The 17469-nt window shown below is 44.6% G+C and overlaps 1 protein-coding gene and 1 long non-coding RNA gene across 16 annotated transcripts in view; one reads left to right on the top strand and one right to left on the bottom strand.

Annotated features, from left to right (window-relative positions):
* LOC116574435 overlaps positions 1-7586 on the bottom strand; it is a 54269-nt gene extending 46683 nt beyond the window's left edge. For 11 of the 15 annotated variants that reach the window (XR_004279302.1, XR_004279296.1, XR_004279299.1 and 8 more), the window contains exons 1-4: positions 5854-6638; positions 5628-5761; positions 5285-5389; positions 3776-3871 (exon numbers count right to left, since the gene is read on the bottom strand). This is a non-coding gene — a long non-coding RNA (uncharacterized LOC116574435). Of the gene's footprint in view, positions 1-3775; positions 3872-5284; positions 5390-5627; positions 5762-5853; positions 6639-7164 lie in introns of those variants that run through there. The other 4 variants (XR_004279301.1, XR_004279307.1, XR_004279306.1 and 1 more) reach the window with 4 other exon arrangements.
* The window catches only part of UBAC2 (UBA domain containing 2), a 173073-nt gene continuing 162420 nt past the window's right edge, over positions 6817-17469 (top strand). Inside the window, exon 1 of the mRNA XM_032315189.1 lies at positions 6817-6905. Coding sequence (XP_032171080.1) covers positions 6875-6905 — 31 coding nt within the window. The 5' untranslated portion in view covers positions 6817-6874. The remainder of the gene's footprint in view (positions 6906-17469) is intronic.

The raw sequence follows: 17469 nt of genomic DNA, 5'->3' as shown, positions 1-17469 counted from the left end.
GAGAGATAGGCTCCCACTTTTGTTGAAACAACCCTGGGGAAGGAGATCTGTGGGTTTTCGCATTGCTTTGATGGGGAGGAGACGTCTGGGCAGTTTAGGAAGAGGACACAGCCTGGTCAGGGGATGGAATTATGATGTTTTGCGTATCTTTCCTGTTTTGATGATGTCCTACAATCCAGCTTGCACTTTGGCAAGGATCTAGGGCAGCTACACCGAGAGGAGTCACTTATATAGTACCAATCAGTAGCCATATCCATTAAGAGGAAGAAAATGTTGGCCCTATGAAAATGGCCCATGCTGAGACCAGAGGTGATATAGGGTAAAGGGAACTGGCGATTTGGTCTCACTTCCTTTTCCCCACTTTTAGCAGATGCTGCTGGTGTCCCAAATATATCCTCTCTGTCCATTCAGAGGCACAGTGATTGCATCCACCTATAGATATGTTAGTTTGTGTGGTATGTGGAAGTAAGGAGGTCAGAAGTGATGCCAGGCAGGGTGCAGGGAAGAATGAGAGGGCAGAAGGCCGCCGCAGAGCAGAGTGAAAACTAGAGCAGGACGAGCAAGTGCCTGTCTGGTATGAACAGATGGGACATGTTGTATGGACACAAGAGAAGTAACCTTAACTTAGCCTCCGAGAAAGAGCAGATGGTCTGGGTGGAGAAGATGAGGAAGTGTGACAGTCTCACAAATGTGACAGGTTCTATATGAATGATTTAAAAACACTTCCTGATGGGTAGTGATGAAGCAACAGAAAACTGGTCTCCTATTCTGAAATCCCGCCACGCGTTAGGGCCTCACTCCATCTCTAGAACTCAGATCCAGAGGGCCCCATGCTTTGATGTGTGATGGGAAACAGAGCTGAATCAGAAAAAGAAAGAGCTCTAGAGAAATAAGGTAGTAGATTAGAGTGGATACTGGAGGAAGACGAGAAGAAAAAGGCAAACCAACCCTATCACTTCCTAACCTCCCCCACCATAATTTCCATACAGAAATTTCTCAGCCCAGCTTTCTTAGGAGTGTGCCACGAAAATATGAAGCCTACGGGCAGAAAGGTATCAGCCCTATGGCCCAAGACTTACTCCCCAACTACTCCCGTGGAGTCTTAGTTCCCAAATGCAGCTTTAAAAAAAAAAAAGATTTTAATTATTTATTTGAGAGATTGGGAGCATGAATAAGGGGGAGGGGTAGAGGGGAGAGGGAGAGGGAGAAGTAGGCTCCCCACTGAGCAAGGAGCCAGATGCGGGCTCCATCCCAGCACCCTGGGATCTTGACCTGAGCCAAAGGCAGATGCTCCACCCACTGAACCACCCAGGCACTCCCCTGCCCTCCAGATGCAGCTCTTAGCATGCAGTCTTGCTCTGCTCACTCACAGGGGTGGGCTACAAGTATGGACAAATTGCTCACGGGTGGCCCTCTGGGACCAATGGGAGTCGTGGAGAAAGACACCGACCCCTGCCCGCCCGCCCCTCCAGTAGGATGACTTGCGGGCACAGGCTCCATGTGCTCACAGTGCTAATCTGTTTGATAACTCACCTCCGTTGGCTTCCGCCCCTCCTTTCCCTGTCTCATTCCCCATTCTCTCACTGGTCTTTCCTAGGACAGCTTCCAGATAACTTGAAACTTTGTCCCAAAGTCTGCCTTGGGTGAGACCCAAGCTAAAACAGATGGGGATCATCTGAAATATTTTTTTAATTAATTGATGAAACTTACTGAGGTTCTAATTCTATTAAAAGAAATCTCAAATGTTGTTACATTTTGTTGCTTCTGCAGGAATTGTTCTACTGCACTGAAACCCTTTCCATCTAAATATGCAGTTGGGAACTCTCTGATATAATAATGTTAAAGAAGGATGTTCCCCCTAAATCACGTTTTAGTTCAATTAACATTTCCTGCAAATTGGCTAATATGCAGCATCATTTTCAAGTGGATAAATCACCTAAATTGATATTAAAAATCCACACTGATCTCTAGACTTAACCATTATATGTTTTTAAATAGCATGAACATTAGCAATACAGTCCCAGACCAGTCTTTTAGACCTACCTGGTCTTATCCGCTACGGATACAGGAACTGTGAAAATTCTGGGCAAGAAAGCATCTCTTAAAATGACCTACATTTGTTGAAAAATGATACTTCCTTCTTCTTTAGTAATCTTAATCTTATTGACTTGTAGTTTAAAGGCTTCATTTAAACATTTCTGGTACATATGATATCTATGTCAAATCACTTTGTAATATTCCAGTATCAGTATTTCTCATTGATTGAAACAAAAATTGCATGTTAGTATCAAAGAACAAGGTACTTTAAAGCAATTTTCTCTCCGAAGTTTCTACCTTTGCCAACTCTGGGTCTCTATATAATATTCACTTAATCTTGTTGGATTGGATTGGATTGGATTGGTCCTTGTTCATTCATGTAAATGAATTGGAAAAAAAACTATGCTGTGCATATGGACACTTTCAAATATTCAACGGAATATTCTCAAGACCTTTTCTTTTTTCTTTTCTTTCTTTTTTTTTTTTTTTAGATTTTATTTATTTATTTGACACAGAGAGATCACAAGTAGGCAAGAGAGGCAGGCAGAGAGAGAGGGACGCAGTCTCGCCACTGAGCAGAGAGCCAGAGGCAGGGTCTCAACACCTTTTCTTAATATTCACATTATATATAGTATTTTTTATAATAAGGGCTAGGTTTATACATCTTTTTTAAAGATACAGAATTACTAAGTGCATCGTTCCCACGTGTAAATTGGGACTGGTGACTTCGAAGAGACAAGCAGAGTTGTTGCATGTGGAATGGTGTTTTGGATTGGTGAAAAACTCTTGATTAAGTTCCAAATAACAACTGAAACAGTAACTAGTTGCATTCCTGGCAAATTCAGCATGAATTAAAACTCTGCCAGGCACATGTTTACATGTAAAATGAGATTGGTTCTAGATTCAGAAAGATACAAATAGACTTTTACCTACGTAAGAAATATGAGGTTGGGGAGTAAAACACAAGTTGGAAAAGAGAACAATTAAATTTTTTTGGTAAAAGGATTGCATCTGGCATTTACTGGACACCACGCAGGCTCTTCCAATTCATTGTGACAACCGAAAATACACTTAACAGGTTTCCAAAATGCTCCGTGCTCAGTAAAACATCTATAATGAGTATTACTGAATCAGTAAAAAAGATGCAAGTACTCTAAAAAAAACCCTCCAGACCTATTTCTTCATAACTATTAGTTTCGTAGATATTATATGCTAAAAATGCATTTGATGCAGTGTAAAGGCTGCTTTACCCAAGGACTGACCATCAACCCTAGTCATTATCTACTGATTCCTCCAAAAGGTGGCTGACTACAATCCCTGCTAATTTGGAAAGAGGGTCCTCAGCCAGAATATGGAAACAGGATGTGGTTTACAAGGTAAAGGTACAATAGCTGTCATATGATCAGAACTTGGTACTTTGGAAGTCTGTGGTTCTTAATTTGGTTGTGGTTGGCCCCTTCTACTGTTAGTAATCTTTAGGAAAAATTCTTTCTAGCTCTGCTCTACGAAAGAAACATGGTGCTAAAGGCAAGCTGAAATCTACAGGAAAAGCTGTGTCAGGGATGCTTGGTCAGCAACCTGCCCCCAGGACTCCTCTGGAGATCTGCTTTCTAATGCTAAAACCTTAGAGGTGCTATGTTTTATTTTAGGAAAGGAAGATAATGACTTCACACCAATAGACTCAACATCTGGTAAGACACATTCCCTGCCCTCTACGGGCTTACTCTTTCAAACTTACCACTACTACCCCAACGTAGAAAGCAGATTCAGCAAGACATGGCAAGGCAAATGATGATTCCTAGTAACTGACAGAATTAGCTCTCCAAAATACAATCTAGAGAAGAGACAAGGTAGAAATACAGGGAAGGACTTTAGAAATGATAAACACTGAGCATTCTGGGATTGTGTGATAACCGTTGGCTAAATCACACAAGTATAGGAGTTCTCAACCTTATGCTATTGATATTTTGGGCAGTTTTTTTTTTTAATTTAAAAATTTTTTTTTAAAGTAGGCTCTATACTGGGCTTGAACTCACAACCCTGAGATCAAGACCTGAGCTGAGATCAAGCGTCAGATATGTAACCCACTGGGCCACTCAGATGCACAGGAGAAGTCTTCACTATGGGAGGCGGCCCTGTGTATTGTAGGATGTTTACCAGCATCCCGTCTGCCCATTAGATGCCATTAGTGGGCCCCTCTCATAACTGTAACACCAAAAATGTCTCCAAATATTGGCAAGTGTCCTCTGGAGTCCCCAAACTGCCCCTGTTGAGAATCACTGCACTAGTGCTTCTCAGACTTTTGCGTACAAATCACCTGAGGGTCTTGCTAAATGCTGCTTTAGTAAGTCTGGGAATAGGGCCTGGCACTTTCTAGCTCAAACAAGATCCCAGATGAAGCCAATGCTGCCCATGCAAGGACAATACTTGCTTCTTAGAAGACAAACCTACAGCTTTCTACCAGTTGATATGTCCAGGTTCCAAGTGCAGAGTACACTCAAGGTACAGATCCCTGAAAATACTCTCGAGCAAGGTCTGCATACCGTATTAAGTTACTCTGCATTTAGTTAAGAATGTTGCAGAACTGAATATAAATAAGTGAATGGGTTTTTTTTTTTTTTTGGTCTTTGTTTTTCTAAACTTCAAAGTGCTTTATCTCCTATTTCAGCAGTTCTCCAACATTTTATCTTGGGATTTCTTTAGCATTCTTAAAGATAGTCGAGAACTATGACAGCTTTTGCTAACATGAGTTATATTAGAAACATTAGAAATTAATTAAGAGACGGAAAAATTTTAAAACTGTTTGGAATTCATTTAAAAATAACAGACCCATTGCACATTAATAGAACTAATATATTTTTGTGAAAAATTGTGGCACATTCTCAAGCAAAAAATTATGGAGGAAAATAAAATTATTGCACATTTTTTTGCAAATGTCTAAGATCTGGCTTTATAGAAGACAGCTGGATCCTCCTATTGGCTTCTCCTTTCAGTCTGTTGTGATACATTGTTTTGATTGAAATACATGAAGAAAATCTGGCCTCACAGGATTTTGTTGTTGGAAAAGGAAGCATTTTAATAGTCATTTTCGATAATATGGACTTTTTTCTGATACTACATCATAACTTAACAAGCAGTAGTTTCTTAAAGATTAGTTGGAATGAGAAATTTGAAGCCCTATCAATGAGCTTTTTGTACTGTTACACTAAAACGTATCGGTTTATCTTGCAGTTTGCATTGATCTTACCCACGCATGATTTTGTAACATGATGCATTGATCAAGTGGATAATGTTGGTTCACTAAGTTATACAGCCTTTCCAAATGCACAGAGGGAAATTCCATTATATTTTCCTGAGTGAATAAGAGTAAAGAAAAATGTCTTAGGGGCGCCTGGGTGGCTCAGTGGGTTAAGCCTCCGCCTTAGGCTCAGGTCATGATCTCAGGGTCCTGGGATAGAGTCCCCTCATCAGGCTCTCTGCTCAGCAGGGAGCCTGCTTTCCCCTTGCTCTCTGCCTGCCTTTCTGCCTGCTTGTGATCTGTGTCAAATAAATTAAGAAAATATTTTTTAAAAAAGAGAAAAATATCTTACCACAATTATGAAAATAGTTCTGGCCTTCTGGAATCCCACTTTAGGGATAAAGTGGGGTGGGGTGGGGTAGCCACATCTACTTTGAGAACCAGTGACCTATGTCGGCTAAGGGTTTTGTTGCCAACCAATAGCTTCTGTAAAACAAATAAAAGCCTAAGGAAAATAAGTCACTTCTGCTTTTGCCCTCTAGCAATAAATCAGTGATAAAATTTTGGGTCACTCTCACCTCTCCTTCAAGGCAGGAACTGTGTTTTATTGATCCACAAATTCCAGATTTAGCTCACTCAGTGCCTGGCCCTTACAAACACTCCAAAACTATTTTCTTTTCAAAGTATGCCATACAGCTGTGTAGCCTGTCCTTTTCATTTAGCATTGTAGTTGGTCAGTTTCCCCACAATACGTATTCTTTAATAACTACATAATATAAAATTAAAGTTTTCAGGCTCAAACTCATTTTAAAAAACATGACTTTGCCTTAGTAAAGATTAATCTCATTTTGCGAGGAGAAAAAAAAAATGAAATGCCTAGGTCTGCAAGGCCGCTAAGGCAGATGTTTGGGGAGCAAGGTCGCTCAGCCATAGACTCGCCACCCCTGGGATCTGACCACCTGCCGGCGCGGTGCGGAAGGGTGGGGTCCCGTGAGCACCATTCACGGCGCCTGAGGGGATTCCGCGCGGGATCGACGCGGGAAAGGGCTGGACAGCGCAGCTCTCGGCGACTGAGCGGCCTCTCGCACCTGGGGGACACCAGAACCCCAGATAGTTACTGTCAACAGTCCTCGGGGGAGCGAGCTTCGCGGGGGCTGCCCAGAAAGACTGAGCATGCGTGGAACGCGCCGGGCGTCCCGTCCGGGGAGAGGTTAGAGGTCACGAGGAATGCCCCCCACGCCGGCACTCCCGAGGAATCAGCTGCCACGCCGACTCGACAGGAGTTATACTCCCGCTCCTCCCACGAAGTCCCCCTGTTGCTTTTCTAAAGGGGACCCGCAGCAGTCTGGAAAACCCGGACAGACGGATCCCTCCGACTGAGGACCGACTTCCCTTCCCAGGCAGGAAGGGAGGAGGCGGGCGGGCGGAGCGGCGCGGCCCAAGGGCTGCGCATGCGCCGCTCGCAAGCAGCCCCTGGAGTAGAATCCAGTTGCCGGATTCGCCGCCACGCCGGGAGTGCGCCTGCGCGGTCGCCGGGTCCCTCCACCTCCACTTCCCCTCCCCCTGTGCCCCCGCGGGGGCTCCGGGTCCGGCGGGACCATGTTCACCAGCACCGGCTCCAGTGGGCTTTGTGAGTACCGGCTGCCGCCATCCTGGCTGTTCCCTACGCGCGTCCCTGGGCACCTCTTTGAGAAGCCTGGGGGCAAAGGGGACCCTCGGGGTTGCAGGAGGTTTGGGGGCCGACCCTCCATGCCCGCGCCCATATCTTAGGGGTTCCTTCCCGTGAGGGGCAGCGGACACTCCCCCACCTCAGCCTGGAGGGGCAAGTGCGGACTGAGTCCCGCCGTCAGCCCCGGCCCCCACCTATGAACCCCAGGTGCGATGCTCACGTGTTCCAGCGGCAGCTGCAGGCAGGCTGGACAGTTAGGGTCGGGCTGGGTGTCCCGGTGTTCTCCGGGCTCGACCCCTTGTGCTCAGCGGCGCGTGTGCCATGCTGAAAGAAGGGGCTGTCCTGGAGGAGCAGATGCTGGAAGCCTGCCCCCTTCCCAGTCACCTTGCTCCATTTAGGCTACAGAGGGACCGAACTGGCTCTCCCCCAGATGCAGATTTCCAACCTCTGTCTCGGGAACTGACCCCTCAGGTTTGCTTAGATTTCTTTCCTCCTCCATCGCCTTTAAGAGTTTTTAGACAAACACAAACTGATGAAAGTACATTAAAGTGGAAGGAAGTTAAGTCGTTTGGCAGGAAAGTGCGGACATTGCTGCTGGATGTTGCCGTCATCTTGCACTCGAATGTCAGTGGTGGTCAGCAGGTAGAGGGAAAGGAAATATATCTAGCCTTGAGGACAATTTTATTTTTTTCCCTGAAATTTTTCAGTTGACTCTTGGTAAGGTGGCCTGTGTGTTAAGTAAACAGCAGTGAGGTTCGGCACTGGGACAGCAACAGTGAACTGTTTTGAACAGGCATAATTTACAGTTGCTTGTCCCTGTTAGTACTTCCTGTCTCTCCACATGAGAACTTAATCATGCCCAGGTATGGAAGCAGTTGACATTTCCAAATACTAAAGATCTACCGTTATTGTTAGAAGCCTTTCCCGAGAATACAGGTCTTAGACTGAGGGTGAGTATCAGAGACACAGGCATAATTTTAAATCTTCCTCACTCTCAGGTTTTGGAGTGGGTTGAATATTTATGATTTCCCTTGTTTCATAATTAATTCGATTCACTCATTGGCCTTAGAGTAGGTTATAGTTACTGGCTAGTTAATCTTCCCCAGACTACCCTTTGCATAAAGAACATAGGACTGTTGGCACTGCTGGTCAAGAAGGTGGTGTGATTTTCTTGGGATCATGCAGTGACCCCTACACTGGTGGATATAAAACTAATGGTTGAATCTTCCATTTTAGTTATTTCAGCCTTTTGAACTATCCTTCCCTCTGACCAAAATACATGAAAAAATTTAAAAGGTTACTCTACTGCATTACTAGGTTACTGGTTACTGTAGTAGTCATTGTGTTGGCAAAGTTTATTCTGCTTTGATACATGGTGACGCTGGGGAAGGTCAGACTTGATCACCTAAGGCACAGGGTTGATGAGTACTGAGTTCTAGGAACTGAACTCCTGCCCAGGGAGAGGCGTAGGCCAAGGCTTCTCCTCAGCTGTCTTGACCTGTTCCTGAAATAAGTGTATCCTCAGGGAAAGACTTGATGGGATGGCCATTCCTCAGAAGGCCATGTCTCATGCACTCATTTAACAAACATTTTGAGCATCTGTTATGGGCTAGAAACTGCTAGTTGCTGGGATTTCAGTGTTGAACAAGTCTCGGTCCCTTGTGTTCCTTTAGGGGATGTTGGGCAGTTTTTCCAGGACTGGTCTTTGGCCACACTGGGTGTGAGCAATCATCTGCTTTAAAATTTTTCCTGGCAAGGCTGTCCAGTGAGAGGGAGTGATTTTATTTAGCAAGTTGTGTGGCTCTTTGGTAAGTCAAAGTTCTGATTTTGAGTGAGTATCCCTGGAAGGATAATCTGCCTGCCCATGACCCTGCGGATGATGAGCGAACATTGTCTTTTCAAGGGAAAGAGTCCCTGCCATTTCCTACCTCCTGCATATGTCCCTCGTTATGTGACTGGTAGATAATGGTGTTTTAGTGTTACATTTGCCTTCCTCTCAGTTATTTATTCAACAGGTGTCTATTGGGTACCCATGTAGGCCCCACACTGTTTGTGTACAGAGGATGAGGAGGTAAACCAGGTAAAGGAAACCAGCGTCAAGTAATTAACAGAGTGATTTCCCATAGTGATGAGAGTCCTGAAGACAGTACGAGCATAATGGTTTGGAGATTGAGGTTATGGGGGTGCCTGCTTCAGCAAGTGTGGTCAGGAAGATATCTGGGAACATGACACTTGAGCTGAGACCCAGGTGGTGGGAAGGACCCAGCCACATCAGAGTTTGTTGAAAAATGTACATTTTGCAGAAAGGGAACAGCAAGGCAAGCACAAAGGCTGAAACAGGCAAAGCAGTGCATTTTCAAAGCACTGAAGAAAGCTGGGGCTGCCAGGGCATTAAATCACGGATAGGGTGTTTGTGACTATGTCTTTGAAACTGTATTGCTGTCTATCTAGTCATGTAATTATGGCTTGATAAAAGTGTATGGGAAACATATTCAGGACTTATTTTAGATTGCATATAGACCAGTGCATCATTTAATTATGTGTTAAGTAATAGATGTATCATTTATTATACTTACTCTAAGTTTTTCCCATTACTTAGTCACTTCACAGTATATTCACTCTGTAACAATAGACTTAACCAACATTAATTGTATGTCTAATGTATTCCAGGTTTAGTTCCCACCCTCAAGTTCATTGTCTAGTGGGGAAATATTTTAAAAAAGAAATGAAACTACTTGTCTGCCTGGTGCTGTGGGTTTATTGATGGGGTGTGGGCTGGTTAAGGGAGAGGCACAGTTGTTGGTGCAGGTGATATCTGAGCTGATTTTTGAGGGATAAGTAAGAGTTTGTCAGGCATGCAAGTGGGGAGAGGCCCTCAAAGAGCAACAGAGCCTGGGCAGGCCTGGAAAAGAGGCAGGAGATGGTGAATTAGAGTATTGTTAGTAATGGCTGGACTGAGCAGTTTAAGAAGTGTGTGGTGAAATCATCCACCTGAAGAGGGAGAAGAGGAGGAGCTAGGGGAGAAGGTAGAGGAATGGCTGAGGTTCCTCCTCTTCAGGAACACAGATAGGAATGAATGATAGACCAAAGTCCAGAGAAGCAGGAGGAGGTAATGATCTAGAGCACTAAGGAATGCTTTACGTTGCTGGGGGAAGGAAGACTGGGCGGGGGTTGTTATTGGTGGTGGTGACAGCAGTGTTTCCAAATGCTGCCCGAGTCCTAGCTAGAAAAAAAAATCAACCATGGAGCTTTCTGAATGTCCATATTCCCAGGTCCCATCCCCAGACAGACTGATTGAGAAGGGCTAATGTGGGCATCAGAAATCTGAATTTTTAAAGCATCCCCAGGAGATTCTAAGGGACAGAGAAATTTACATCAAAACAAGAGGGTGGCTGGCAGAAGGGGCAGAGTGAATAGAGTCCAGCAGGAGATGCTTAAGGCTCCAGCTAAGGTAGTAGCAGTGAGAATGAACAGGATAGAGAAGAAAGAGTCCAAAGATGTGTGAGTAGGTAGGTCGTGTCCATAAAACTTGTTGAGGGACGCCTGGGTGGCTCAGGCGGTAGAGCGTCTGCCTTCATGATCCCAGGCTCTTGGGATCGAGTCCCTCAGCAGGGGACCTGCTTCTCCCCCTCCCTCTGCTGTTCCCCCTGCTTATACTCTCTCTCTGCCAAATAAAAAAATAAATAAAAACTTAGAAAAATAACCATAAATAAAACTTGTTGGATTTGAGGGATGAAGAAGGGCTGAAGGTGGCTCTGGATGGACAGATGGTGTTACCATTCGTTAGGGTCGGGGAATGCAGAAAAGGGGGAGCTCGTTGTGGGGGAAGACAAGTTCAGCAGTTGCCACATTTAATGTGTCCAGTTAGAGATACCAGGGGGGCATTTGGCGAGAGGGCGCTGACCAGATGTGGGTGGTTAGGTGGGAGCTCTGCCCTGGATATGAGCCAGGGTGCTGGAAGCAGTGAGTGGAGTTAGGAGGCTGAGGACAGGAGCTCAGGCAAGTCTAGCGACTGAGGGGTGGTAGGGAAGGAGGAGACTGCAGAGTAGGCAGACATGGGTATTTCCTTGGGAGAAACCTGTCTTATTCTCTCAGTTCAATTAGATTTGCCCTCTTTTGTTGTACATCAACTTTTGAGCTTCTCACCACGGTGGCTCTGATCGCCACAGTGTCCATTCCCGCTGTCTCCAGTTTATACCCCATTTCTGGCATCTTCCATGTCAAGTCGGGAGCCCCTAGCTAATTACTGGAGTTACAGTCTCATCGAGACTCTCAGAACCTGGTTCTGCTGTCCTGCTACAGTCATCTGACGAAGCCCCAAGCTGGTGTTCACGTGTGACACCTGATCTGAGTCCTTGGATTCCGTCATCTCCCTGAGCTCCTCGCCTGCCATCCCCATCCTCGAGACTGGTCCTGGCCTCTGCCCATCTCACTCTCCATGCATGCCCCCAGTAAGGGCTGTCACTTGTTTATAGCCACATTTTTACCGTTGTCAGTGACTTCCCATTGTAGGTGATAGTTGAGCTGAGTTTTGAGGGATGAGTAAGAGTTGGTCGGGCATACAAACTCGGTTCCCTTCTCTTTCCCCAAGCGAAAAGAGTGAAGCACTCGTCTAGCTGAAGCCCAGCCTCCCTCTCTTCTTGACTCACTCTCCGCTGCCTTTTGTAGCACCACTCTCTTCTTCGTCCTCTCCGAGAGGGCGAGCCTGGCACGTGGTTGAGTCTGGAGCTTTCTCTGGGTGATGCCGTAGTGGGCCTTTCAGAGACTCCCAGAGTACTTCAGATCCCTCACCTGTGGAAAGGAGAGAATATGATGTATTTTGCTGAGTTCTTGTGAAGATTAAAATTTAGCGTGTGTAGAGCTCCTAGACTGGGGTTAGCTGTTTTCAGCTGGGTCCTTCTTCTGTGTTCTCGAGAATACAAAAGCATAGCCCCGCTGCTGACCCTAGCCTGCACCTTCCCAGCTGCTGACTTTCTTCTTCCTGGCCTCAGTCCTTAGAAGACGAGCTTTACGGTCCTCCCTCTCCCCGCTCCCCGCACTCTAGCCCTCAGCAGCTCGTCTGCTCGCTGGCATGGCTCTGTACTCTACCCGCCGCAGCCTCAATCTTCCCCACCAGCCACGAAACCACCAAAACTGCTCCGGACCAAGTGACCTGGGACTTCCACACCAGCAAATCTACCGGATGCTTCTCAGTCCTTGTCTTAGTGGAAAGTTCTCTTGCAATCGCCTTGATGAACATTTCCTTCTGAAATTCATTACTTGACTTTTATTTTTAAATTTCATGCTCACCTGCTTCTCTTCATACCTCCTGACCACATTTATTTAGTTTCTTCGAGTTTACTGGATTTGGCATTAGTAGGCTATGGTCACGGTTAGGAGAGCAGTTGCAGTGGTGCACTAAGGCCCAAACCTGCTTTGTCGAGGTACAGAATGAACCAGAGATAGGCAGTACAAGTAATGAGAGTGGACCATAGGGACACGCAGTGGGGAGGGAATCAGGGGAAGACAGAGCTGAGTTAGGCCCTTTGCAGACTCAGGTGCTTGGGTGTTTTGCTAACTGAAAGTCACCCAGCACTGAGATGGAAACCGGTGCAAATTTATTAGCGTGAGAAATCAAGTTTTGAGCTGAACTGGAACCAGCGAAACTGGTTTTGGTTAGGGAGCCTGGAGTCAGATGTAGTTAGGGAGGTTAGGTGCATCCAAGGGCCAGTGAGTGGTGTCAGGCCACAGTGAGGACATTCACCTCGCTCCAGAGGTGGGCAAGCTGTAAGGGCCGGTGGGGCCATTCACGGTCTGTGTACTCCGGCCCCTGCGTGATGCTTAAGTGGACACCTCGAAAATTGACCTCTCCAGCTGTTTCTGTGCTCTTAAGAAGTACCAGGCTAGGGTGCCTTGGTGGCTCAGTGGGTTAAGCCTCTGCCTTCGGGCTCAGGTCATGATCTCAGAGTTCTGGGATCGAGTCCCGCATCGGGCTCTCTGCTTGGCAGGGAGCCTGCTTCCTTCTCTCTCTCTCTCTCTCTACTCTCTGTCTCTCTCTGTGCCTACTTGTGATCTCTCTCTGTCAAATAAATAAAATCTTTAAAAAAAAAAGAAGTACCAGGCTATGTTGTCACTAACGTATTCTTTTCTTTAGTTGTGTATTCAGTATGTCAAATACAAAACTTATTGTCTCTCACCATCTCTTTGAAATGTACTCAGCTTGGAAAGCTTTTTGCCTTTGTGAAAAGGAATCAGACTTACGACTTTTTATTCACTCTTCAAGTTATTGATTCATCAGCTGTTTAATGAGCATTCCGGTGAGCCAGCCCCTCTTCTAAGTGCTCGGAATTCAGTGGTAAATAAAAGATGAAAAGTACATTCAAGTGGCAATAACCTTAGAGAAGTCACAAAATAGGGGCTCAATTTAAAAATCAAAATATGTATTTAGGGGCACCTGTCTGGTTCAGTTGGTAGAGCATGCCACTCTTGATCTGAGGGTCATGAGTTCAAGGCCCCTGTTGCACATGGAGCCTACTTTAAAAAATAAAAATACGTTGTTGAGTGTTTGAGTCAACACTTCAGTCTTCATTCAAGGGTAAGACTTTTTCTTCTTTTCCTCCCAGTTAAGACTCGAACTTGATAACCACTTGCTGTGAGAGAAGGGGGCGTGATTGCCTTCTGCTCTCTTTGCGTTCCGCTGTGTCTCTCCCATTTTGTTTCTGACCTTCTTAGGTTCTAGATTAGGTGGAGTGGGAGGAGGCAGGAATGGTGAACTAGGATCGTTCTTATGTGGCTCTTAGCCTGGTCCATGGTTCAAGTTGCCTCTCCTGTGTGTTCTTTAGATTCGTGTGTGACTCCCTTGCCTGCGACTCCCCGGTCTTGGGGAAATGCATCTTCATGTTGGTGGGCCGTAGTTAGTGACTCTTCCTTAGTTCCTAGGAACTTAGGTGCCCCTATGGTTTCCTCCTTCTGGAGTCCTTTTGGCTTGCTTAAGGGCGCCATCAGACTGAGCCCAGGATGACCCCGCTGCTGGCTCTTCCCTGCGGCCCACCTCTGCTCTGCTCTGCTGGAATTGCGGATTCTTTGCCTCGGTGGTGCGTTTTGAGCTCTGGCATCACATGGCTTCTCTTTCTCCCACTCTTTAAGTTTCCCAAGGTGGAAATTCGCTGTACCCCCACTCCAGGAGTCACGTATTTGGCTCACTGAATGAGGTCCGTTGAGCCCCTGATGCAGCTCGACGTGAGGGTGTAGCTGTACTCAGAGCACGCGGATGCCCCCTCCACGGATCCTTTTCCTGCTTTTCTCTGTTGGGTAGAGAACTCTTGCTGTTCTGCTCACTCTTCTTGGATTCATAATCAGGCTGAAAGGCTAAGAGTTGTGGGACTGCAACTAGATTAGTTGTCTTTGTAAATTCTGCATTTTGGTGTGAAACCTCCCTTTGGAGCAGCCTTTGTATTTGGTACGTTAGTGGGAATTCCAATTTTGTTATCTTGTTTTGGTTGAGTTTCTGTTTTAGGGGGCAAGATTCATCTGACTGGCCTCTTTAAAGGTGATTTGAGAATTTATATATTTCTGCTCTATTTCATTGTTTGTTGTAGTAAAGGATTAACTCATCAAGCCTGTGTTGCCCAAACCCTGCACAGTTGCCTTTAATGCCTGACTCTCGGGGATAAGCTATTTCCTACATTTCTTAACTTTCAGAGGAGTATATCCTTGAAATTCTCAAGAAATAGACTATTTATTTAAAAATTTTAGCTGGTGGGTGGCTCAGGGTTCTGGGATCATGATCTCAGGGTTCTGGGAATCAAGCCTTACGTTGGGCTCCCTGCCCAGCTGCCTCCACTTGGGAGTCTGCTTGTCCCTCTTGCTCTGCACCGCCTCCCCCCATCCTTTGTTCTCTTTCTCTCTCGCTCTCTCAGAAAAAAAAAAACAAAAAAACCCAACCCTTTAAAAAAAGAATTTTAGCTGAGGAGGAAAGATAGGTATTAATTAGGGAAGAACAAGCTTGAGGGGGGGATGCTATTATTTTTTATTTTTAAAAAATATTTATTAAGTAATTTCAACACCCAGTATGGGGCTCGAACTTGGGACCCCGAGATCAAGAGTTGTGTGCCCCACCAACTGAGCCAGCCAGGCATCCCAAGGGAGAATGCTTTTATTTTTATTTACTTATTTATTTAATTTAAATTCAAGTTAGTTAACATATAGTGTAGCTTTAGTTTCAAAGTAGAATTCAGTCATTTATCTCTTACATGTAACACCCAGTGCTCATCCCGACAAGTGCCCACCTTACTGCAAGTCACCCATTTAGCCCATCTCCCACCCACCTCCCCTTCAGCAGCCCTCACTTTGTCCTCTGTATTTGAGTCTCTGTGGTTTGCCTTCCTTTCTGATTTATCTTATTTTATTTTTCTTTCCCTTCCCCGTATTCATCTGTTCTGTTTCTTAAATTCCACATATGAGTGAAATCATATTTGTCTTTCTCTGACTTATTTCACTTAGCATAATAGCCTCTAGTTCCATCCACATAGTTGCACATGGCTAGTTTTCACTCTTTTTGATGGCTGAGTAATATTCCACTTTATATATATACCACATCTTCTTTATCCACTCATCAGTCGGTGGACATTTGGGCTCTTTCCATAACTTGGCTATTGTTCAAAATGCTGCCATAAACATTGGGGTGCACGTGCCCCTTTGAATCAGCATTTTTGTATCCTTTGGCTAGACACCTAATAGTGTAGTTGCTGGGTTGTAGGATAGTTCTATTTTTAACTTTTTAAGGAACCTTCATACTGTTTTCCAGGAAGAAAGCTGAAAGTGAAAATACAAATAATAGATTTATCAGACTCAAATACTATTTTGTAATTTGCTTTTATTTCACACAAAAGGCTTTTAAAAAGCAGTCACAATGACTATGAGTCTATCCTGCTTTTCTCCCCTTTGTCATAAGAATTTCCCAAGTATGCTATTCTTACAGAATTACATTTATGTTTTCTCCTTTTTTCCCCCATTATAGTGATGCTTAGTAGATCTTAATTTTCAGATGTTTTTAGAAGTGAAAGAAGAGTAAATAAAGAGTATTATCTTATAACTTTTGATAATACTGCAAAATTCCAGTCCCAAAGGATGGTATGTGAACTTTAAGGGAGAAAAGATTGTTTTACTTAAGTTACTATGTTTAATTTTCAGGGTAATGCTAGGTATTGTTATTCTATTCCTGCCACAAATGAATATTTTGAAGCACAGATGATAACTTGTCCAAAATCCTGTAGCTACAATGTGGAAGAACTAGGATTTGAGTCCAGGTTTGCCTCCGTCCAAAGTTAATGTAAATTTATTCCCCTCTCCCTTTAAGGAAAATGGCTAGGATCAATGGCGATGTAACTTCTAAGCCTTAAGAAAAATGTCTGGAAGAAAGAATCATAATCTAAGATTTTATTTATTTATATGATAGAGAGAGATCACAAGTAGACAGAGAGGCAGGCAGAGAGAGAGAGGGAAGCAGGCTCCTTGCTGAGCAGAGAGCCCAATGCAGGACTCAATCCCAGGACCCTGAGATCATGCATGACCTGAGCCGAAGGCAGTGCCTTAATCCACTGAGCCACCCAGGCGCCCCGAAAGAATCATAATCTAATGAGGATTTTATGTATCTATATGATTTCTTAAAAATTTTAATCAATAAGTGTGAATTATTGTTAGTTTTACTTCGGTCACACTGTAACTCTAAGTTTTACTTATGTAACACATTGCTTATGTAACAGTTACTACTAGGCTCTCTTCTAAGCAGTTTCTACATATTAACTCATTTAATTCTCAAAACAAGGAGGTATTAGGATTATGCTCCCCAGTTTGCAGGTGAGAAAGTTTAGGCACAGACAATTTAAGTAGTAGCTTCAGCAAGATCATATAGCTGGTAAAAAGTACAATTACAATTTGAACCGAGACAATTTGGGTCCATTGGGTTCTGAATGGATGAATGCACACTACTGCTTCTCAGACTTCAGGAAGTTTATTTCCATGTATCTCTCCTGACCACTGAGATGGTCACAGTCTGGTGATGAATGTAATAGCTCAGCTTAGCAGTGGCGCTGGTATCCTGGTCTTTGGAAACTGCATTCCTGTTGCTTTTCTTCCTCCCCTTGCAACTGCTTCAGGCGCTTAGTCCCGTGTCCCCCCATGTTCTTTGCAACCCGAGTCTCCCTCTGTGATCTAAGTCCGAAACAAGATCCAGTTTTGCTTTCAGTAGGGGTATTTTATGTCCTAATTGGGGTATTTTTGTCACTATAGTTATTTGCATTTTCTTCTTTTTCCCTTTTCTTCCCTCAGAAGTCAAATTACTATCTTCTTCCATTCTCAAGTTGTCTCAGTGTCAGTTATATTAATGAAGGTGAAACCTACCTTAAATCAAGCTATGTTAAAAATGCATTTCTGTAGAATTTTAATAAGTACAACCTGATACAGTATATCGTGTTGGGGTGCCTGGGCACCTCAGTCAAGTAAGTGTCAGACTCTTGATTTTGGGTCAGGTCATGATCTCAGGACC

The sequence above is a fragment of the Mustela erminea genome, chromosome 15 (genome assembly GCF_009829155.1).
Source record: "Mustela erminea isolate mMusErm1 chromosome 15, mMusErm1.Pri, whole genome shotgun sequence".
Taxonomy (NCBI): domain Eukaryota; kingdom Metazoa; phylum Chordata; class Mammalia; order Carnivora; family Mustelidae; genus Mustela; species Mustela erminea.
This window is presented reverse-complemented; position numbering and strand designations above follow the sequence as displayed.